The sequence below is a fragment of the Nothobranchius furzeri genome, chromosome 8, assembly GCF_043380555.1.
Source record: "Nothobranchius furzeri strain GRZ-AD chromosome 8, NfurGRZ-RIMD1, whole genome shotgun sequence".
Taxonomy (NCBI): Eukaryota; Metazoa; Chordata; class Actinopteri; order Cyprinodontiformes; family Nothobranchiidae; genus Nothobranchius; species Nothobranchius furzeri.
The window spans coordinates 70,584,910-70,608,210 of NC_091748.1; the positions used below are offsets into that span (position 1 = coordinate 70,584,910).

At 42.1% G+C, this 23,301-nt stretch overlaps 1 protein-coding gene across 1 annotated transcript in view; it reads right to left on the reverse strand.

Annotated features, from left to right (window-relative positions):
* Positions 1–23,301, reverse strand: part of LOC107392944 (collagen alpha-1(XXIV) chain) — a 127,636-nt gene that overhangs the window by 97,380 nt on the left and 6,955 nt on the right. The window contains exons 2-3 of the mRNA XM_015971025.3: positions 14,516–14,586; positions 8,633–9,942 (exon numbers count right to left, since the gene is read on the reverse strand). Of these exons, the coding sequence (XP_015826511.3) occupies positions 8,633–9,942; positions 14,516–14,586 (1,381 nt within the window). The remainder of the gene's footprint in view (positions 1–8,632; positions 9,943–14,515; positions 14,587–23,301) is intronic.

The window sequence follows — 23,301 nt, forward strand, 5'->3', positions numbered from 1 at the left end:
AAACACATACAACATGCTTTAAAGACCTGAGGATACCCGACATGGGCAATAAACAAAGGAAAACAACAAACAACAACAGAAAGAAAAGAACAACCAAGCAAAGAACCAGAAACCCTGAAAGACAAGAACCAAAACCAGTGATAACCCTACCATACATCAAAGGCATAACAGAAAAAATAAGAGCAGCAATGAAAATACACAACATAAACACACCAACAAAACCATACACAACAGTTAAAAGCAGACTAGTACACCCAAAAGACAAGATACCAACTGGACATAAATGTGGAGTCATTTACGAAATCCCATGCAAAATATGCAATAAAACATACGTAGGAGAAACCGGACGGCAACTCAACACACGAACAATAGAACATAGAAAGGAGTGCGAGAAAGAGGCAAATCTAAAGCACACAAGTGCAGCAAAAGAAGAAGCAGAAAGCACAAAAAAGAAGTCAGCCGTAACAGATCACTGCACAAGAGAAAACCATATAATGGACTGGGACAACACAAGGATCATAAACACCGAAGAACAGAAATACAAAAAATGGATAAAGGATGCTATCGAGATAAGGAGACGTGGATGTGGGACCATGAACAGAGACGATGGAGTTTACACGTTGGATCGCACATGGGACTGCATCATCGGAGAGGGGCGAGCGGGCAGCAGAGGGCGACAACGTCCTCTGCTGCCCGGGGATAAACGAAGGAAGTGACGCCACCATCGGCGTCAGCCTGATGATGTTTGCAGCCGCAAACGAAACGTTGCAGGTAATTAAACCTTTTCTGTGTTTTAAAAAGAACTGAAAGATGGAACTATGACTAGCCTATTTCTAATTAGAAAAAAAACAATGTTTTCAAGTCATTGTTTGAAACTAGAGTTAGATTTCTTGGTTTGACGTTTTAGTGATGACTGCATCTAGAGCAAAGTGGCATAGCTTTCATTAAAAAAAAACTTTAGACTGGACTGCTGTCAGGTCTGGAGCTCCCAGCTCCAAGTTGAAAAACTGACATTAACCAAAGAAATGTTCCAAATCTAGCTTTTCTTGCTTTTTGTTTTTTCTCTCCTTTATTAAATAATTTGAGGTTTGGTTCAACCATTGACATAAAATGTAGGTCAAAAAAAGTATTTTTAGAAGAGCATCTCAAGTCTCAAGTCAGAAAAATGGTTTGTTTTAAAGAGAAGAATAATTCAGCACCACAGGAACCCCCAAAAAGCAGACATATTTCACCAGGTGACTTGTTTTTCCAATCTCTTTTCTTCATGTAGAAACCTAAAGTCAAAATTTTTGTGTGAGACTTTCCGGTGTTTGAATTTTTATACATCTGATTCCCGCAGAACCAAATATTAGTCCAAGATGAGACGCCCAGTCAGAAAGGCTGAACAACATCTAACCACCAGCTCAGGCTGCCTGACATGCTGGACGCTGCCATCCAGAGCAGCGTGGATCCAATGGGACTGTCCTACTTCGGCAACCTCTTGCAGTTTTCCTACTTGTTGGACTCCCCAGGCTCGGTGAGGTTTTAGAATCGGTTCAACACTAACTCCATGCGTTTAAAATCCAGTCACCCCTTTTAAATGACGGACGTTTTCATGTGTAACTTGTCACGCTGCCTCCTTCACAACCCTCGACATCCTCCGGGGGAGGAGCACACACTCACTCAGGCCAACCGAACTCCACTACCCAGCATTCCCAGTGCCAGTCTTCCGGACCACGTCACCCGCCACATCTACATAAGGAAGTACAGCTCAACGCCAAACCACTCAGTCATCGTTCTAACCAAACTGTGCTCCGAGTTCCGACCAGATCCAACCCGATCACTCAGCCTGTTCTGACCAGATCAGCCCGTGCTACTCACCCTGCCGACTCAAAGTAAGTCAGCTTGTTACCTGTGGAGCCGCCGTGCTCTCCAGTCATTATACGGTTTGACTCCTAGAACAAACCGCGTGTCAACCTGCCCGGCGTCAGTCACTCCGCGCTTGGGTTTACAAACACGCTACATCCCGAACTCTCGCTCCGGTTCAGCTCAGCTCGAGTCAGGCCTTACATAACTTTTTCATAATCAAAGATGGTTTTACATGAAATGCTGTCTTTGTGTCAGAAACCTTGTTTTTGTGTTCTCTTTTTTGTTTCTTGATATATTTTAGATGAACTTTGTTGTCTATTTTATTTCTGATGTGACAGTAAAAGTAGTTAGAGTCATTTTGATTGTTTTGAATGCAGTTTTGATGCATTTTATTTAGGGACGGACAAAATATCTGCATCAATATTGGTATCGGCCGATGTCAGTCATTTTTTAACATATTGGTATTGGTTCGATAAATAAAACTGGGCCAATATTAACAACCAATGTTTTTTCTATTTTGTCTCCATATGTTTGCCTGTTTCAGAAGGTGAGGGGGTGATGTGTAATTGTGTAGTCATGTGAACAGTGAATGAAATCATCTCAGAACCATAAATGTGTGTGTGTGTGTGTGTGTGTGTGTGTGTGTGTGTGTGTGTGGATTGATTGGATAACTCAAATTTCTGTGTTAAAATAACCCAGTGCTGGGTGTGACGACCCGTGGCTGGGTTAAACTTGGGGTTGTTTTCAGCCCAATGTTTTTTAGAGAGTAAACTTCTGTCTATGACAGAAGCCCATTCTGATAAATCTGGTATCTCATCATTTTTACTTAGCTATCTAGCAAGGTCATGATCATAAGATATTTATTACACTGGTGAAAATAGGTTTACATATTTAGGTTTAAGTGCTGTTAAATCCTGCTGGTCTAGAATGGTGGTTCACAAACTACCCAATCCGGTTAAAGTATTTCAAGGTCATATATTATTTTTATCCATTTATGATGAATGTATTTATTAAGAATTAAAGGTGCAATGTGTACGAATGAGTGAATGGTTACTATCTTGCTGCAGTTCCATGAGTTTCATGGCTGTTTTCAGTTACGGATCAGCACCAGAAGATTCTAGATGACAAGCAAAGGTGAGTCATACACAGTAATTTGATAAGCAGATAAATACATTGTCATATCTGATGTTAGCACTCTTGGGTGTTTTACCGTAGGGAGCACTTGCTACACGTATTATTGTATACACCTACAGCATTAGAGGAAGTGTGGTTGTTTGCTGTCTTGATGTTAGCTTGCAGTTATAGTTCTGAACGACTCATTAAAGGAAGTAAAACATCACGATTGACTCATTATTCACTTCACACATGCATTTCACTGTAATACGGAGTTGTTGGTAATTGAAACAGTAGCCTGAGACATTTTTAGAGCCGACTATTTGCTTCTAATTCACCATTAGCCTCTAGCCTGCTTTAATCGATATAATAGTAAAACAAAAAGATGCCTTGGCTTATTAGGGGTACAAGAAAAACGTCTCAGACACTCCTGTTTACTGGTTTCGTTCTTTTAGTGCGTTTGACTTGTCCATGGAACTCGTAAACCCCGACTTCTGAGCAGGAAAAATCAACTGAAACACTCGGACCTCTCTGTCGGAAACTCTGAAGAATTTCAGAACTCCGACCTCGACATCCAAAATAGCAGCTCTCCGTATCAACAACAGTACAAAGATTACGTCCATCTTTAGTTTTTTGGAACGGAGGAAAACTGACAAGCCCCCAGCCGGCTGAGAAAGAAATCTGTTTCAGTATAACCTTCCTTCCAACATGACTAAGACATTGAGACATTAGGTTGGAGAGACCGGTGATGCCAGTGTTCGGCAGCTTCGCCTCTGTCAGTGCACCCCAGGGCAGCTGTGGCTACATGGTAGCTCTGTAAATGTGTGTATAAGTGGGTGAATGACTGATTGTGAGGAGGCGATAAACAAATACAGGCCATTTACAATTATACTGTTTTGTCATTATTTCACTTTAATATTCTTACATAATGCACCTTTAAGCTTAAATATTCCTAATTTAATATAACTAAATCCCCTTAAGTCCCCCACCTGGTATTTAACAACCCATAGCAAGGTCTGGACTTCAACTTTGGGAACAAATTGTACATAACCACATTGTGGGGCATGCATCACTAATGAATGTGCAAATTATCATTATACACATCAGGGACCAGCTGTGGGTGTAGAGACCAATGGTAGGGACTGAGAAGATCACCAATGATTGATGGTGCTTGTCTATGTAAGGTGCTATAAACCAGAACAGAGGCTAGAATGAATGAAGCGAACTCCCGTGGAGAGTAAATGTTTTACAGTTGATAAAAAGATATTCCAGAGAGGGAGAACAATGCTGAGCAATCGCTTGAACATCAGTACCCCAGCCTGTGTTGATTTAGGAACACACACCTCCGCCCGTGGTCTTGCCTGAGAGAGAGCTGCTTGTCGATTGGCGCGGAGGAGATGAAACACCTCCAGCTGGAGCACACAATCCAGGATGTCCTCACTGAGCCACGTTTCCGTGTAGCATAAGACACAAGATGAGGAAAAGTCTGTTTATTTTTCTCATCAGAGCCAGCTCGACCATTTTCTTTGGAGTGAGCACACATTAGAGAGGAAGATCCCAGGTAGAGCCGTGCGCAATCCCCTTCTCCTTAGACGCACGAGTGCGCCCGCTCGCTTTCCTCTCCTTTGGCGTCTTACTATCCTGAATAAAGTTGGTAATAAATCTGCTGCGAATGTAACAAAAACAGAAGATAAATCCACCTGTATAGCTGTGTTGTAGCTTATGAGTTCTTCTCTAGAATAAGAGAACCCAGAATAGTGTCCAGACATGCAGTTTACACACAAAAACAAAACAAACACAGTGCACCAAAGTACCAGGGCATCCATCCACTGCTTATTATAATTATTATTAAGAGGCATCTTAATAGGTAGACCCGCTGAAACTCTACCTGGGTTTGCAGCTGGCCAGAGAACAAAGACAAGCCTTCTGGAGAGTTTTCTGCTTACATAAGACAAAGATTCAGTTGTTTGGTATTAATGACCTAAATATCTTTGTCAAGGTAACTTGACTGAGTTTAGAGGAAGCTTATGCTCTGAGGACAAAGACGATTTCTCCACAGAAGTAGGAAGTGAGAGATTCACATACCTCTGAATTCTTAAATCATAAACATGACAGGTGACAAACACGTCAGCTTTAGTGGTAAAAGGAAGATTTCTACACTGCTCACCAAAGCTTGTGAAGGAATTAAAAGGGGATTCTCCTAAATATCCTGTTACGATTATGTCTTTAAAATTAAGTGATAATAACAATCATTCAAAACAAAATCCTAGAATTTGCTGTTTAATATAATCTGACTTCCAAGAAGCAATACACACAAGTGTAGGTCACAATGTGTGGTGTCTGACAACACAGCACAGCAAACAAGAACCAACTACACAAATGCACGTTGTCCGGTCAGACGGGAAGACTCACAAGATCAAACATGACTTTGAAGCAAACAAACATGGTGGAAGTGGAGTGTGCTGCATGCTTCTGTCACCTCACCTTATTATGGCTACACATCACATTCAACAGGTGAAAATCACACCAAGTCAATCCAACACATATTTTCTCCCAGATTTATGATCAAAGTGGTCCCACTGTAGCTAGCTAGGCTAGTCCCACTGTACTTCTGAGCAGACCACAGCACTCATAACGCACCACACACGGTAGGACTATCTCATAGGATTATCTTTAGAGCCATAATGTTAATCAGGCACGCCCATAAGATAGTCAGAAGTGGATGACGAGTCACAAATAGATTGTCCTGCCATGTGAACTGGGCTTTATGAAAGGGGATTTAATGTCAAAATTCCAAATGTTGAACATCTAAGGTGAACAAGACCGTGGTTCATTTAGTGCAACCATGAAATTGTTTGGGGTGTATTTAGATTTTTTACAGATGAAATTACAAAGCCTTTTTCACACAGGTTGCATTTGGCTGACTAACAAATGGCTTATGATTGTATACATGAAGTCATCCTGTTGGGCTAGTCTGCTGCACACATTAAGTATCTGCTACACATTTTTTATGTTTTATTTTTAATTGTTTATTTTTTACTCAGCCTAAAATACTTTTGAAGTGTATTAAAGCAATACTTTTATCTCACTTGAAATGCCCTTGGCCCTGCCCTACTGTGCATTACAGTTCCTTTATTCATGTCCATCCTAGTGTTTCTCTCTGAACATCATGTATATTTAGAGAAACTCATTTTTAAACTTTGCAGAGAACTATTTACTTTATTCATGCATTTATCTCCTCCCATTAAAATTACTGCAACACGTTTTTCAAATGTTTTAAAAAGGAAATGTGTAGTTTTTACCATTAATCTCTGGAAATATCTGTTATAATCTCTGTTGTTTTACTGGTGGCTTTGTAACTTCTAACCATAAAAAACGGGTCTAAAATACACGGCAGCGGGTCTAAGTTTCTGGGTGACGCTATGTTAGATGCCATGTTTCCTTCTACAGGATCCTGTGAGGACAAAACGCATTTACTGATTTGTAACAAACGGTTACAAAACTTTCACTATTTATAAACGTTGTTTTACACATTTAGCGCTTCACTCACTGCCAGTGATGAAGGGAAACTGATGTGTTTGTCATTTTTCTGGAGTTTGAACAATCTGACAAAGTACTAATTCAAAAATTGCACTCCGAGGGATTTTTGACCTTAATGGTCATCCATTGGTAAGGTCCTACTCGAAAACAAAAATACAGCTTGCTTGAAATTATTTAGTACAAACTGCCCGCTATCGCCATGGAAAATACACATGGTCACTTTAAAGGGCTTGTATCATGTTTTTTTAAATGATATATGGACATTTGGTTTTACAACCCCCCAAGACACTTCACAACACAATCATTCATTCACACAATGATGCAGTCACAGCTGCCCAGGGGTTTGCTGAAGGAGGCGAGGCCTGCCGAACACTGGCGCTACCACCATCAGGCAAGGTGGGTTAAGTGTCTTGCCTGAGGACACAACAGCAGCATTCTCTGGCCGGAGCTGGACCCGAGCTGGGATCGAACCTGCAACCTTCCGACATGACAATAAGAGACCCAACAGTTCAGCTGGGCGGACGTATTTTGGTATAACTCTCCTATTCAAATAACCCCACCCCCTGAGAATTCTAACCGAGCCAATCAGCGCTGTACGTCACCACAACGCCGAGCTTGTCATAAACATGGCGACTGAAGTGGAGTTTACTGCGGCTCTTTAAACATGTCTTTAAAACCATAAAAAGTAGATGTGCTAAAAGCCTTTCTTCTAAAAAAAATGTGTTTGCGCTGTCGCCAGATGCCATTTTCGACTACAGCTAAAAAAAAAAACTCCAGCGTTGTGCGGTACAGTCGGCATGTCCGGCTCTTTTCTGATTGGTTATTTTTGAGCTGGCTAGTCCCGCCCCTCATGTGCCTCTCTGCCTGTGAGTAACCAGACTCTTTCTCTGTGCAGAATTCAACAGAGAACGAGTCTGGCAAGCCAGGTTAGTATTTTGTCTAGTTAACATCATAGCTGCACCGTTACAGGTTCTGGCAAAGTTGGGGAAAACCACTGATCTGTTTGAGCTCATGAACCAGAACCACCCCCCTGCAGCAGCAGGATGTAAAACTGCCATGTCATGAACAGATCTTGAAAAGTGTTCTGAAAAAACATCACCATTAACCCTCCAAACTCTCCTGTTTATGAGGAGGTTTGTTGCAAAATGTCATTGTCTTAGATGGCAGCTTTAGAGAGAACTTCCAAAATGCAACTTCATCTTTATGCAATTCATCCGCTGACATGTTCTCCGCTGCTTCTTTGCTTCTGCCTCTTGTATTATTCCAAACAGTTAATTTAATTTAAATGGTCCAAATGTAGTTTTAGCCAAAGTAACTTGCTCTTTTATGAGGATGTGGCTATGAAATTCCCTTTACGAAGTATTGCATCATGTGTTCACATTTAAACAAAATGTTAATGATCCCGAGTCATCTCAAGTTATACAAGATAACAATTAAACAGATACAATGAGGGAGCATTCTGCTAAAACTTGATCTACTAGAAAATAACCTATGTGGCTTGGATTGTCTCAGAGCAACAGAACAAAATGTAATCTGGATCAGAAAACCTTAAAAACCTCTTGTAAGACATTTCTGGGTGAGTGGTGGCTCTTTATATGATGAATGATAATGAATGATAGATGACCTGCACTTGTATAGCACCTTTCAGAGTCAGAGGACTCCAAAGCACTTTACACTACAGTGTATCATTCACCCATTCACACACTGATGGTGATGAACTACTATGTAGCCAAAACTGCTAAACTGGGGCACACTGACAGAGGCGAGGCTGCCGAGCACAGGCGCCACCGGTCCCTCTGACCACCACCAGCAGACAAGGTAGGTTAAGTGTCTTGCCCTAGGACACAACAGCAGAAGTATCTGTCTGGAGCCGGGTTCGAACCTGCAGCCTTCCGATTACTGGACAACCCGCTCAACCTGTTGAGCTACTGCTGCCCCCTGTTGCCAATAAAGTAAATTACTTCCTGAAATCAGATCAGATCAGATATAAGCACAAGGCAAATGCCATTCCTTGAAAGCAAAGCAATACACCTCAGCTATCAAAGGACATTTGTAAGGGAGCTATAGACAAACACAATTTAACTTTAAAGACCCTCACAGATTGTAACCTCTCACACATTTAGTCACTTACCGGAGGACCTGGCTCTCCTTTGGGCCCACGGAATCCATCTTCATAGTCATAAAGAAAGTCCATCTCCTCATATCCATAATCGTATCCTCCACTGTCTCCGTCATCATAGCTGCCATCCACAATGTGTTGTTCTGAAGTGTCGACCTGGTTGTCCCTGTATAAAGTGGTGCTGTTGGCTCTACGATGGGACTCCAGAGTGCGGTGAGCCTCTTTTGGTCTGAGGTCAGAGTCCCCAAAGTTGTTCCCGAGTCCTTCCTTCACTCGACTTTGTCTGACTGGGGAAATTAGGCCTGGGAAAGTCTCTGAAGTCTGCTGACTACTGGAACTGCTTCTGTCCTCTGTACTGTTCTCAAATTGGTCTGTATTCCCCTGGGGTTGACTGCTCTTTGCTAACACATCTGTGGAGGTTGCATGGGGAAGATCCACCACTGCTTGTTTTGTCGGAGGAGTGTGTGTAGGGCCATCAGGTGAAAGGGGGTTTTGTGTATAAATGTGGCTTTGTTCCCTCAAATGAAGCTGTGTTTTCAGTCTCAGAGTTGTGACAACTTGACTTCTTGGTGACATCTTTTCAGTTGTAACTTTGGTAAAAGTATGAAGGGTAGCTGGTACTCCATGAAGTGACTTTGTCAAAGGGTTAGAAGTGTAGTCATCGGCCTTTATATCCAAACCGGAAGGCATCAAAGTCAATCGATAAGTGTCAGCCAGCCGACACTGTTTTTTAAGGTAGTTGCAGTAGTGTGCAGCAGCTTGGGCTGAGGGATAGATATCTAGTTGGCAGAGTCGACCAATGAAAGGAGTCGCCTTGGAGTTCATCCTCCCCAAAGAGAAGAGATGCCCAGATTCTCCCAATGTCTGAGATCTCCCAAGGGTCTGCTCCCGTTGCTGCACCACCCCACAGTCCGCATAAAATGATACAGAACGGGATCGAACGCCGACACCGAAAGCATGCTGCCGCCCATCCTGCCAGTTGTAGTTAAAGTAGATGGAGGACTTCTCTGCAGTGTAAACCACTACTCTGCGTGGTAGCAGTTGAATGCCGAAACGCAGTCTGTCCCTGCCATCTTTAATGCTAAAAAGAAATGCATTGTTCGCTCGCCAGGAGCTTAGGCTAATCACAAAAGAAAATTCATCACCAAACTCTGCAGGGAACAAACTGCTGACTGGGATCTCATAAAAGGAGTTTGTGTCCAATAACACCCCATATCCAGAAAGGGAGGGAACTTTGGTGTAAGGTGGTGAAGCTGTCCTCTCGTGGGGATTGTCTGTGCTGTTCTGATATGCAAGACCCAGTCGGTGGAGGACATCCACACCTGTCGGACAGAGGAGACACATGTAAGTGTATAGTGCTAAATTTAAACTAGAACAAAACATTTTGAAGCTTCAATGCTCATCTTTCTATCGACATGAACCCAAGCATATGTTTTCTGATGTGTTTGGTCAAAAAGAAGTTTTATTTATGTGCATCCCCAATTGAAACTTTGGGAGAGGTTTTAATAGTGCCATCCAGTGTCTGGTGTTTTGATTAGACTGGGTGTCATGTACTCAAGAACAGCTCCAAACAATAAAGCGGTCAAGGTGGAAAATAGGTAGAATTGCAGGAAAATTTGGGCAATTTCTTTCTTTCCCCTGATTTTAGTTTGGAGGAACATCTCAACAGAATAAAAAAAACTGCTGGTTTTAATACATGGTTTAATGGAAAAAAGTAAATGCTCAAGTTACACGTTTGGGTTGTGATCAGACACAACGCCTTTAAAATCTACAGATTTATTCTTCTCCTGGGAAGAAACAGACAAACAGCTGCAGCCCAGATGAACCATGAAGACTTTAAGTGCCTGGAGCCAAACCAGGATTTGGAAAATCAGTCTATAAAGTTTATTGAATCAAACTGCAAGCAGATATTTTATGAAAACTGGCCTGTCATTCTTTTTGCCCTGTAACATGTAAAAGAAATGTATGTTAAATCAGCATAAGGTGCAGATGCACAGTCAAAGCAAAAGCACTCAAATGTAACTCTATGCCTTGTTCAGCATTTACATCAATTAAAGATCAACACAAGGAACAGAAAGTGGGAGGGCAGAGGATCATAAATCAGTCCGTGGGTCCAGGTAAGAAAGATCAATTGCAATATTGATCCAGTTGCTCACCAGAGAAGTATTACTCTTGCATATTGTAAACAATAAACATCAACAATCAAAAACAATACTTGTTCACATCTACTCTAACCGAGCCAATCAGCGCTGAGTAGCTACGTCACACACCACAACACCGAGTTTGTCGTACATGGCGACTGAAGCAGGAGTTCGCGGTGGCTCTTTCTTCTGTTGTAAATTACTTGAATGTCTTTAAAACTAGAAGCGCTAAAAGCCTTTCTTCTAAAAAATAAGATGTTTACGCCATTGCCAGACGCATTTTTTGACTACAGCTAAAAAACTACAGCGTCGCGCGGTACAGTCGGCATTTCCGTCTTTTTTCTGATTGGTTATTTTTGAGCTGGCTAGTCCCACCCCTCATGTGCCGCTCTGCCTGTGAGTTGCCAGACTCTTTCTCTGTGCAGAATTAAACAGGACGAGTCTGGCAGGCCAGGGTAACATTTAATAGCATCACCTCCAGTTATATTTATTTATAATCAGCCACCTATTTCTGTGTTTATGCATTCAATATTTTAATCCAAAGACACAATCTGATCTGTCTGTCTGTGTCTGTCTGTCTGTCTGTCTCCTTCTGTTCCACACAATCAGCTGGTACAATGATTTGCTGTGACTGGTTAACAGGATCTGAAAGAGAGATTTCAACAAGTCATGTAAACTGTTGCAAAGTTTTCCATTTTCTTCACATTAGTTGCAGGGTTTTGCTAAAGGGGCTTGACTGCATTTTTCTGGTTGCAAGCGCCTGCAAACCTCTGTTAGCTTTGGTTAGCTTGTAGCACATTGGCTAAGATTTTACAGTAATGGATATCAAACATCTACCATATCATGGCCAAGATGGTGGTGGTGGGCTTCAGCCCTTCAGAAACCTGTGGGTGAAGGTGTGGGGGCTTTGTCATTGATCTTGCTCTTGTGTTGCTAGAATTTAGAGACTTTGGCAAGGCAATTTTTCTCCCAATAGTGTACAATCTTGATTATGCATTTTCTAGTTCTTTTTAACACTGTTTAGTAAAACAAATACTATACTAGCTGAAACATGTTAGGTAAAAAAAACAAGTAACTAAATTGTGTAAAAAAAGAACAAGAAAATGGATGACGAAGATAAACGCTGAATTAGAGCCCTGCACTGTAGCCCGAGGCCCAAAGCCCGGCCCAGCCCGACGGCCCGAGGGCCGGGCTACGGGCCAACGACTGTGTAATTACCTCGGACACGGGCCGGGCTGGGCGCCTTTATTTTTAATCGAATTCATTAAAAAAAATGAAACACAAATGCAGCAGCACCTGCCTGCTTCTCACGCACCGTTAACTCAGTTAAGGTCTGTGTGGTTTATAAATGCGCCGATATAAACGAATTCTCAAACTGCCGATTGAAACATGTGCCCCTATTCTAATATGCCATTTTATGTCCACTTTGATGTCAGAAACCATTCGTTTATTCTCATGAAAACGGCAGCATTCTATTTTTCTGTGAATAAATTCGCTCTGCAGTTAAAAAAATACAGCATTCATTGCTGGTTTTTTCTTTTTTCTAACTAGAGAGTGCATTTTCAGAGCGGCAAATTAAATTTACAAACGCTGTATTAATTGGGGGCGTTTATTTAATCTGCCGCTCTGAAAATGCGCTCTGCAGTTAGAAAATTAGAATGCTGCTTTTTTTTCCTAATTGCACAAGAGCGCATTTTCAGAGCAGATTTAATTTACAAAAGCATCCAATTAATATGGTGTTCGTAAATTTCATCTGCTGCTTGAAAAATACGCTCTGTTAGAAAAAAAAGCTGCATTGATGCTGTTTTTCTTTCTTTCTTTTCTTTTCTTTTCTTTTTTTCTTTTTTTTTTTTTACTGCAGAATGCTTCTCCCAGATAATTAGAACGCTGAGCATTCTATCACGCTAAAACATTATGAAAGGTTAAAAAAAAAGCCGGGCTCGGGTCGGGCCAGAGAATCCTGAAAACCTTTTCGGACCGGGTCGGGCTGGGGCTCCACCCCCTCGGGCCAGGCCGGACACGGGCTCAGATTTTAGGCCCGTGCAGGGCTCTAGGCTGAATGTACAAAAGAGTGTACAGTATTTCTCAGTTTAGTTTTCATGAATCAGAATGAGCAAGAAAGGTGAGATAATTTCAGGAGGAGTTGGAGACCTAATTGAAACTCTTCTGCAACTGACTGGAGACAAAAGCAAAAATGCAACTAAAAATCTGTGTGTGTGTGTGTGTGTGTGTGTGTGTGTGTGTGTGTGTGTGTGTGTGTGTGTGTGTGTGTGTGTGTGTGTGTGTGTGTGTGTGTGTGTGTGTGTGTGTGTGTGTGTGTGTGTGTGCGTGTGTGTGAATGGATGAATGATACACTGTAGTGTAAAGCGCTTTGGAGTCCTTACTCTGAGAGGTGCTATACAAGTGCGGGTCATTTATCATTTAAAAGGACAAAACATTGTGACTCTATCACTTTTGCAATCATGTCCTTTTGATAAAACATTTGTAAAATTTCTCTTAATTAGTGTCTTTAACAGGTTGCCAACAGAGATAAGCTTGGTGACAAAGTTGAACCGTAGTTGTAAGGGTGTTTCCAAAGATTACGGTTTTTTTTTTGTGAGTTGAGGGCCCCCCCTCTGGCATCGCTGAAAAATGTAAGCGAATTTAACAGGGCGGACTCTAATTTTAAATTAGTCACCAAGTTAATATGAGTGTCTGGAGTTTCTGAGCCACAAAGTGTGTGAAGTGTGAGAACCTTGGAAGCAGATTTTGGGCAAATTGCAAAATAAATTGGAGTAAATTGGAAAAAACTGAGACACGATTTAGACACTTTGTGACTACTACGATAATTTACTTTCCCTCGAAAGCATCTAATCTACCAACTCACTATGATTCCAGTCACGATTTAGTGTCACTAACAGTTTACTATATGTAAAATGGTTTAATGTTTGATTTGTTTCCCATATGTTGTTCTCAGAAAGAGGGCCAAACAAACTGAAGGACAAAAATGCTAAACATGAGAAACACACACAGACCTTTGTCATTGATGTGATTTCATTTTTTCCCCCCTGCAGTGGGCATAAGGAAACCATCGCAGCTGATTTCAGCATGCACTGAGATGTCCTCGGCATTTTCTGCCTGAGGAAACGTCCGCCTGGATTCCAATTAACCTGTCTCACATGTTAAGATAAGCCGCTCCATCAGTCTGGGTGTGTTCCCTTCTGAGTTAATCTGTCAGAATGGACACATCAGGTTTGATGTAGATTTGTATAGAAACGACAGAGCGAGACAGAGAAAGGTGAGAAGCAAATGATACACACAGGTGTGTCATGATAAACCATGAGATGATACTTCATCCAGCTCAACCTGACCCAAATCCTAATCTCTAACCAATCTTCTTTTTCAGCCTCCTGCCTGTTGGCTCCAACTTCAGCATCCGTCTACCTACCAAATCAATGTCTCTCATCTGGAGACGTCCCACCCCTCTCAGTCTGGCTCCTCTGAGTTCTCAGAGCTCAATCCTGATCCTATCCATCCTTGTCTTGTTCCTTGTTGTCACTGTCTCTAAACCACACAACATTACTGTTGTAACATATAACCAACCATTGCACTGTTAGTAAAACTGAATGGCTATGATTTAGTATTTTACTTTCAGAGGCTTTTGCGATGGTTTTGACAAAATTAGAGTGCAGATGCATGAATAACTAGTAAGTCAGAGAGACTAAGCCGCAGGAACAGAAGTATTTAATGTCTGATTACAGGTTCTGCTGTTTACCTGGAGCTAGGTAGTCGTCTTCTCCAGCGGGCACTGCAGAGCATACTGACAGGAGCAGGAGAAAGTTCCACCTGTGAACCAGTCATCCAAAGTTAATAATGAGTCAGCTAACGCCAAAAGTAAAGCATAAAAACTATACAGTATGTCTGTTACTGCAGTGTTTGTGTCTGTAGCTTTCTATGCCTTGCTGCATTAATGATTGGATGCAAGCAATATCACAAGACAGAAAGCTTTAGGCACAAAATGTGAACACTGGTGGTCTATGATGATGATGATGAGGCCAAAACAAGTATCACAGAGAACAACAAACCAGCCATAGCCAGCCCCAGGAAAAACTAATTTAAAGTAAATGCAGGTTTGTCTTTTTATATCTGATTCAAGTCTAAATTTGATAATTAATCTGCAGGTAAAGGATATTCACAAAATTTCACACAAAAGTATTTTAACAAGATAAATTTCAACTACAACAATGAAGATAAAACTGATCATTTCATAAATTTTCATCAAAAACTTCAAGCAAGTGGCTAAAAGTAGTACTGAAAATGTTGTGAAAACGAAACATGTTAACAGGTTAATATTGTCCCAATATTGTCCCACTGCGGCTGCACAGTGCACACCACCTAGCTTCTGCTAAGAGATTAATGATGTGTTCAATGCGCCTCGAAGAACAAAGACATAGCAGGTAAACTATAAGTAATCAATATAACCATTGTTTTTACCAACGACAGACACACATGGAAAGGTACGTTGTGATTTAGCCGTCAGTTATAACCGATGCAACCTGAAGCTACCGGTGCAGTCACATCGCTACCGTCATGGACAAACCGCCGGTTCAGATTGGTGAATCTCTCCATCCCTAGTCTGGATAGCATCGAAAATGTCCATAATAGCAAAGCCTGCCTTTGTTCAGGGTGCAGCCAGACTGTTTTTCAGCCCTCTTCCCGAGGTGGTCTGCTTCAGGCTGACTAGGGCCAACACACTCACTCTGACTGATAGGCTGGCTAAAATTCACTCCTCCCATTAGGGAAAGCCTCCGATTGGTGGGTAGAATCAGCCCACGTGGGCTTACACTGTAAGGGCTGATACTTTTTTATGACATATTTGTATGAAACAGTTTCAAACTCAAGGCTGAATTGTTTATTTATTTATTTTATTATTATGATTTTTATTTTAAAAAACTTTCCATTTCTCTGCATGGGACATTGGTGGGCAGTAAGGGATTTCAACATGATTTGGGGGGGGGGGGGGGGGGCGTTTAGCTGAAAAAGGTTGAGAAACCATGGCTTACAGCATGCACAGTTCATTATCATGCTGATTACTAGGAGGAGAGAAAGTCTCTGACTGCATTCCTTGCATTGATTGCAAGGATGTGTGAAATCAACCGGGCCAGGCTGGGGCTATTCGGCGGTGTGGAGCCGATGCTGGTGGGGAAGGCCCTTCTGTACTCAGAGAGCAGAACACATCTAGGCTATTGACCCTTTGCACGTGATATCACGCCACTCATGTGACCGCCCCCTTCGCCATGATGGACGGCAAAAAGATTGTTTACATCCGTAGAAACTCCAGTGAAGGTAGCCAAAACAAGCCAGTTTGTAGCCTTTTATCACTTCTATTTAGTTGATTTGACAGTAAAATGGTTTTAGCTTGCTGCGTGGTTGGCTGCACTAAGAGACAAGGACATAAACTCAACTCGTTTTTTCTTTTTAATAACTTTGATGGAGACTGGGGACGGAGACGAACTGCAGCGATCAAGCAATCAAGCGGACTAGCAGCCTCAGATTTGCAGCGAACATGTTTTTAACAGGTAAGATTAACGTTCATTTATTTCACGAGGAAGACAGGGACAGGGATAAATGTGACGTGTTTATACAAGTGATTGATAATCCTGGTGGACGGGTATTTCACCATGGAGGCTGCGCTCCATCCACTGTAGTGTAAAGCGAGATAATTATTAACAATATTAAAGCTCCGATGTATGATTACGTGTAATAAAATTACGTTATTTATTTAAATGAGCGTCGGCGTTCAGAGATCTTCTCATTCCGGTGTGAGAGCAGCAGCTGAACCCGGTAACACCACCAGCAACAGGAGCTGGTAGGGATCTGGACTTTTAAAAAATCAGCTTTGGTGTAAAGTGAAACGCTGTTTATAACATAAAGTTATAAATCCAGAGTTAGCAACATGTTTACATCAGTGAACAGTTGCAGAGAGAACGTAAGCTAACGTTGGTAAGCTAGTTAACATACCACTCTCTATGAGCCCCCGCTAGATGCGCTACATCTTCTGATAACTGCTGGGCATGAACTAGTTGAAGGAATGCTGGAGGAGTTTTGTTTTTGTTTTGATCGCAAAAATAATTTCAGGCTCCACTTTTCCCTTTGTTTAATCGTGTCACTCACTGTTTACATGCTTTTGCCGTCCACCGTGGTGGACCCACGTGATTAGGTGACGTCGTTGCAAAGGGTCAATAGAAGCTAACTGCTAGCATTAGCAACTCCACAACATGACAGAACTCTTCCAGGCTTGTGTTATTTGTGTCTGTTTGTCAATAAGAAGCAGATGTCTGAATATACGGAGAATAAAAACTCCAAATCCTACCGTGTTCTGCTCTAAGCGCCTCTGGCTTTCTTAGACATCCTGAAACAGGAGTGTGGGAGTTTTTTTTTTCTCACAGACCACTATTGAAAAAATGTGAGTGGACTTGGTCTATAAATACTAAATTTTGGAGATTTAAATAAAGCAACATGAGATGAGTGCAGTTCTAAGTTTTTACCTTCAAAATCAATAAAATCATTTTCACATTCAGTAACGATTTAACAAGCCTTTTAATGCCTGATCTAGGAAGAAATAAAAGGTTGCAAAATGCAAAACAGAAACCAGGAGATCTTTAAAGTCAACTGTTTTCTCTGTAGGCATATAACCTTGACATTTTTATGTCTGAAAATATGGTCAAAAGCCACGAAGAGAGCATTACGCTGTCATGTTTTATTGTTTCCAGACAGTGATGGATTTTTTTTTGGGGGGGGGGGGTTGAAGTGCATAGTACCCTAATAATGCTTTAATGCTGCTAATGGAAGCGTGACTTCGACAAGCAGCTTCAACCAAGAGAAGAAAGCTGCCGCTCAGATTTAGAGGGACGAGTGTTGAGCCGGAGTTCTAATATTGTGTTTCTGAGACAAATTTTCTAAGTGAACCCATTTGCTGGAAACACTGAAAAATCCAGTCTATCACTTTCTCTCGTTTTGCTCATCCATGGCTCTTAAAAGCAGCATTGTCAAAAATTTGACATTTCTTTGGTTGATGATTGGTTTGTCCAGCTCACAGCTGTGCAGGAGTTATTCTGTTGCAGCCATAGACTCTAAACCCAGAGATCACACTGAACAAATCTTTATTCTTGCATGTTTAAATGCTATGACTGATCATTTGCACATCTAAGATTACAGCAAAGACATTGGGACATGTTTTGTTATTTTAGTATCACTACTTATTTTGTGCATAAATTATTAGAGAAGAAAAATTAAGGATTAAATTGTCTTTTTAGCAGCTTAGCTGTTCTCCAAGGAATGAAGAATGGAGAGAGAAAGATTTTGACATTGTTGGACAACACATGAGAAACCCCACAAGCGATCGTTAAAAAATCACGGATATACCAGGTTTGGTCCGACAGTGTGAGGTGTGCGCCAACGTGGCAAAAACCTTTACAGAAACATTCCCCAGTCAGACGGGAAATCTCACAAAACCTCCCGAGACCAGATCTGTCTTTGGAGTAAACAAACATGGTGGAAGACGAGAAGCATTTGGATTCTTGACACTGTGCAGCATACTTCTGTCACCGTAATATCTGATTGGCTACACATAGGGCTGCTCAATTAATCGAATTTTAATCATAATTACGATCTGAGTTTTGAACGATTATGAAAAACAAAACAAGCCGATTATTTGCTCCTCCCACTTGCGCTGCCCTGAGTTGCAAATGAAGCGCTCCTCCCACAGTGTTGCCAACTTGGTGACTTTGACGCTATTTCTAATAGCTTTTCAGACCCCCTTCTTGACTTTTTAAATCTTAAATTTTATGACTGAATAAAAACAAATAAAATCAACATGAATAGAAAAATTGTCCTAAATAATCGTGAACTCAATTTCAGTCACCATAATCGTGATTATTATTTTTGCCATAATCGAACAGCCCTAGCTACACACCACATTCAACAGGCTAGACACTCATTTGTACACAGAACACACCACACACTCGCAGATATGGAGTCAATCCAACAAGTCAAATATTCCTGATTTGTGATCGGAGCAGTCCCGACGTTCTTCTGAACAGACCAGAGCACTCTCATCACACACTGCAGGAATATCCAATAAGATTATCTTTATGCAATCAAGCGTGTCCTCAAGATTGCTGGAGGGGGAGAATCAGGTCAATCAGGCCAAAACTCTGCATGATTAACTCACGGTGTAAATCGAACCTAGACAAATCCCCAAAAGTCTGGGTAGTTATGGTCCTAATGACGGAAAACATTCATTACAATGTCAAGCTGCATGGTTGGCGCAGTTGTTAGCACTGTTGCCTCACAGCGCGAAGGTTGCAGGTTCGAAACTCGGCTGCGGCCTTTCTGCGTGGAGTTGCGTGTTCTCCCCATGCATGCGTGGGTTTCCTCCGGGTACTCCGGTTTCCCCCACAGATCACAACATGTCCTATAGGTTATAAATTGTAAGTCGCTTTGGATAAAAGTGTCTGCTAAATAAATAAACATAAACATAAAGCTTGAATGAACAGCAGTAGAAGTGTACCAGTTATTGCAGTCCTGAAGTCCTTAGCAATGTTGATATTGTGACAATAAGTTCGTAATATTTTGTGCAGCTTGATAATAAATCAACGTGTGAAGACAAACTGAGGGTAGCTCAAAGATGAACAAAGTAATAAATCATGATGAAATGAAGGCGATGGCAGCTCCTTTAACTCATATAACATTAACATTGCCACCTGTAGATCCTCCACCAGAGGGCAGTAGACATTTCTAATACCTTGGTAGGTGACTGATGAAGGCACTAATCCTGATACTCTGTCTGGACGTTTTAAGGCCAGAAGGAGCTTGATGTGCCTGAGACTGGGGATTAAGACAACCACGGAACACTTAAGCTTCTTAGCTTTGCACCGATTCATCTTTAGGGTTCAGTGAGATACTTAAGTAGCTAAGATAAGGATTACTTGTTTGTTGTGTAACTTGTATACCTCCTACGTTTTTACAATAATTACCTGAACTCTAATATGCATTAAAGGTCTTGTTCACTGACAAATCGGCTACAAATGCACGTGAAAACATCGTTCAACCCCCGAAAATGAATGGGTCTGAAAAAGCCAGTTTCTTCTGGGCCACAGGGCAGCTTACAACCAAGGAAGGTTGTATTGATTTTGCAGCCGGGAGATAGAAGAGTGCATCTCGGCCAGTTGCAGCTAACCATTGGCATTAGCAACTGTATGACATGATGAAACACATTCAGGATTGTGTTACTCGGGGAGATGGCACACCAAAGCTGCATGTTTCACTCAAGAGAATATGCTTTACAATATTCTGATAGTCGCTAACAAAGGCAGTGACAAAGGAAAGTTGTAGCTGTTAGCCAATCAGAGGCGTGTTAGAATTGTAATCCTGCTGTTTTCAACCCCCGCACTACTCCTGAAAACTGGAGCACCACAGCATTTTCACAGGAGACCGCAGCTAAGGTGTGGGTGACTTATTTAATCAGTACATTTTCAATGGTCTCCAGTAGGCAGAAATGCCTTGTTAATAGTTCTCAAGGGGAAAACAATATGCCAGTGCACCATTACCAGGAAATTAAGTTACCCACATCACAGCTGTGCTACAGACAGCAAATTTTAGAGTCTTATTTCCTGATATTTGGACATCTATCCTCAGATTGGATAAAGAGAATCTACCACTGACTTGCAATGTGGATGTTTTATCTCCATAAATAACACAATCCTGGGGGAGTTTTGCAATGTTTTGTAGTTGCTAATGCTAGCCGTTAGCTTCTCCTTGTCATGATGTTGTCTGCTGATTCCTGGATGTTAAATCAACAACAGACTTCCCTGTCAGGAGCCAAGATGGGTGAGTCCATGAATGCTAATTCACATTGTGACGTAGATCTGTCAGGATTTCCTAATCCTAGAGTTTCACCATCTATTTTCTACCAGGAGCCAATGCAGCAGATAGGTGTAGGACACTATTTTCATGTTCAGCCTTCATGAATTTTAATCAGAAATAATCATTAAAAATGTTTATTCGGTCAACCGCACCTTTAAAATGTGAGCAAATGAGTTTGAGACTTTTAAAACAAATTTTGTCTCTTCCTAATCGTTAAAATCCACATCATATGAGGTTATTTATAATAAACCTTCCAAACAACTGTTTATAGTCAATCCAAGTTAATCACATCTGCAGCAGCAGTAGCTGACACAACGTACAGCAACTAGCATCATAATTTCTTCTGCTGACATGCGGAGGCTCTTCAGAGCCCACAAAGAGATGGTAGTCCTGCTAAATATGTAGCTGCGCAAGACTAAAGAGAGCCGGATCACAGTGTGCTCTCATCTTGTAAACCATCAGACATTGTGGTGTGTGTGATGGCAGCAATCTTCAAAACTGTTTGTCCCAAGAATTTCAACATCCCCCGAAGTCCTGAAGCAGGGTCAAAGTCCTCACTGATGACTCTGATAGCGCCAATTAGCATCCCTTCATTTGTAAATGTGGCCATTGCCAGAGGAATCAGCAGGGGGGAGGAGAGATGAAATTTGCATGCAGCCTTTTGTGCTGTGGAGGATAAATAGGTGACTGCTTCACCTATTTTGTTGACAAGAAACAAAATGCAGAGGAGGCTAACCACTCAACAGGCATTGGAACTGATCGTGAGCAAGGCCAACCCTTGTGACTCAGATGGAGAAGACATTGTCCTTCAACCAGATTCGGACTCTGAGCTGTCTTCAGGTTAGATTTCTCAAACTACCTATTTTCATTTCCTACCTATCTCTTTTTATTTAGAACCAAACAAAAAGTTTATTTTAAATTGCTTATCTTGCAGATGAGGAGACGGCTCTACCAAAAAAGACAGCTCGGTTGGGGAGTGAGCTGACAGAGACCTCCAATCAAAGGGGTTGAAAACAAAATGAGGCCTGGAGGCCAGCAGAACCCCTGCACTGCTGCCTCCCAGACTGCTGAAGGCACAGCCTTTTTATCCAGGTGTTGATCATCAGCAGGATTCAGATCAGCTGTGCTCCTCAGCAGCCTGGAAGAGAGGAGGAGGAGGGGCGGTGTCAGGCTGATCACCGGGGCTGGGTGATCCTGGCTCCTGCATCCCAATGGCCAGGCTGGTAGCCGTAACAATGGCACAGTGTGGTGTGAAAAACAAGTGGGTACATGTCTCCATATCACTCCAGTAGAACCTTACGCCACAGCTGGAGAGCCAACGGCTAAGGCCAAACGATGTATCTGGAGTCGCCTTCAGAGCTTCCTCTGTTTTATCACTCTTGACATGCTTCGAACCATTCAAGAATGGACTACTCAGCATGCACGTCACACGGAGCAGGTGGACTGGTTCTTGGATCTCCCTGAACTAATGGCATTTATTGCAGTCATTATCTTGCGGGGGGTGACCAAGGTTCCATCACTACGTGACAGCTGGTCAGCAAACCTGGCAAACCCAAGGATCATTGCAACTATGGCCCGAAACCACTTCAGAGACATCATGCGACACACACGCTTTGATGACATGTTCACACGCAGTGAGCGAGCGGAGACCAATAAGTTTGCTGCAATCTCCGATGTGTGGGGATCGTTTGTCACCAACTGCATCGCATCCTACAACCCTGGTCAACACATCACTATTGATGAACAGCTTTTCCCGTCAAAGACTCGCTGCTGTTTCCTACAATACATTGCAACAAAACCGGATAAGTTTGGCATCAAGTTTTGGGTGGCTTGCGACTTGAAATCAAAGTGCATCTGCAATGTCCTCCCATATCTTGGCAAGGACCGTAGTCGTCCCAGTGGGGAGAGACTGTCTGAGAGTGTAGTGATGAGGCTAATGGAACCATTCATGGACAAGGGCAGAACTGTAACCAATTTCTAATTTCTTTATATCACTGTCACTTGCACAACGACTGCTTAGCCGGAAAACCACTATCCTCAGCACAGTCAACAAAAGTCTCCAGGAAATTCCTCAATCCGCTAGACAGATGGACCGCTGAATTCACCACTCAGGTGTTTTCAACCACTGGTGCCACACTGACAGTATACGCGCCCAAACGGAAGAAGGCTGTATACGTTCTCAGCAGCTTGCACAGCAAGGTTGAGACTGAAGTTACCACCATAAGCAAGCCAAGCACGGTCACACAAAATAACAGCACGAAGTGCGGTGTGGATGTGATGGACCAAATGGTGCGGGAGTACAGCGTGCATGCAGGAACACGGATATGGCCAGTCGCCGTGTTCTACAACATGATTGACATGGCAGCACTGAATGCACATGTGCTTTATCAGGCATGCATTGGGGGTGCAGGAGAGACGGGTGAACTTCCTGGTTAAGCTTGCAAAAGAGTTGGGTGACAGTCGTGTGAGTGAAAATAAGGCACGCAAGGAGAAACTGCTTCAGCAAAAACCTTCCACACCCAGCCCTGGCAAAAGGGCAAAGTGTCAGGTCAATCATCGTTGCACAAACAATTGTGCAACTGTGAGATGTGTTGACTGCTACAAATATACATGTGGCAAATGTACCAGAGTCAT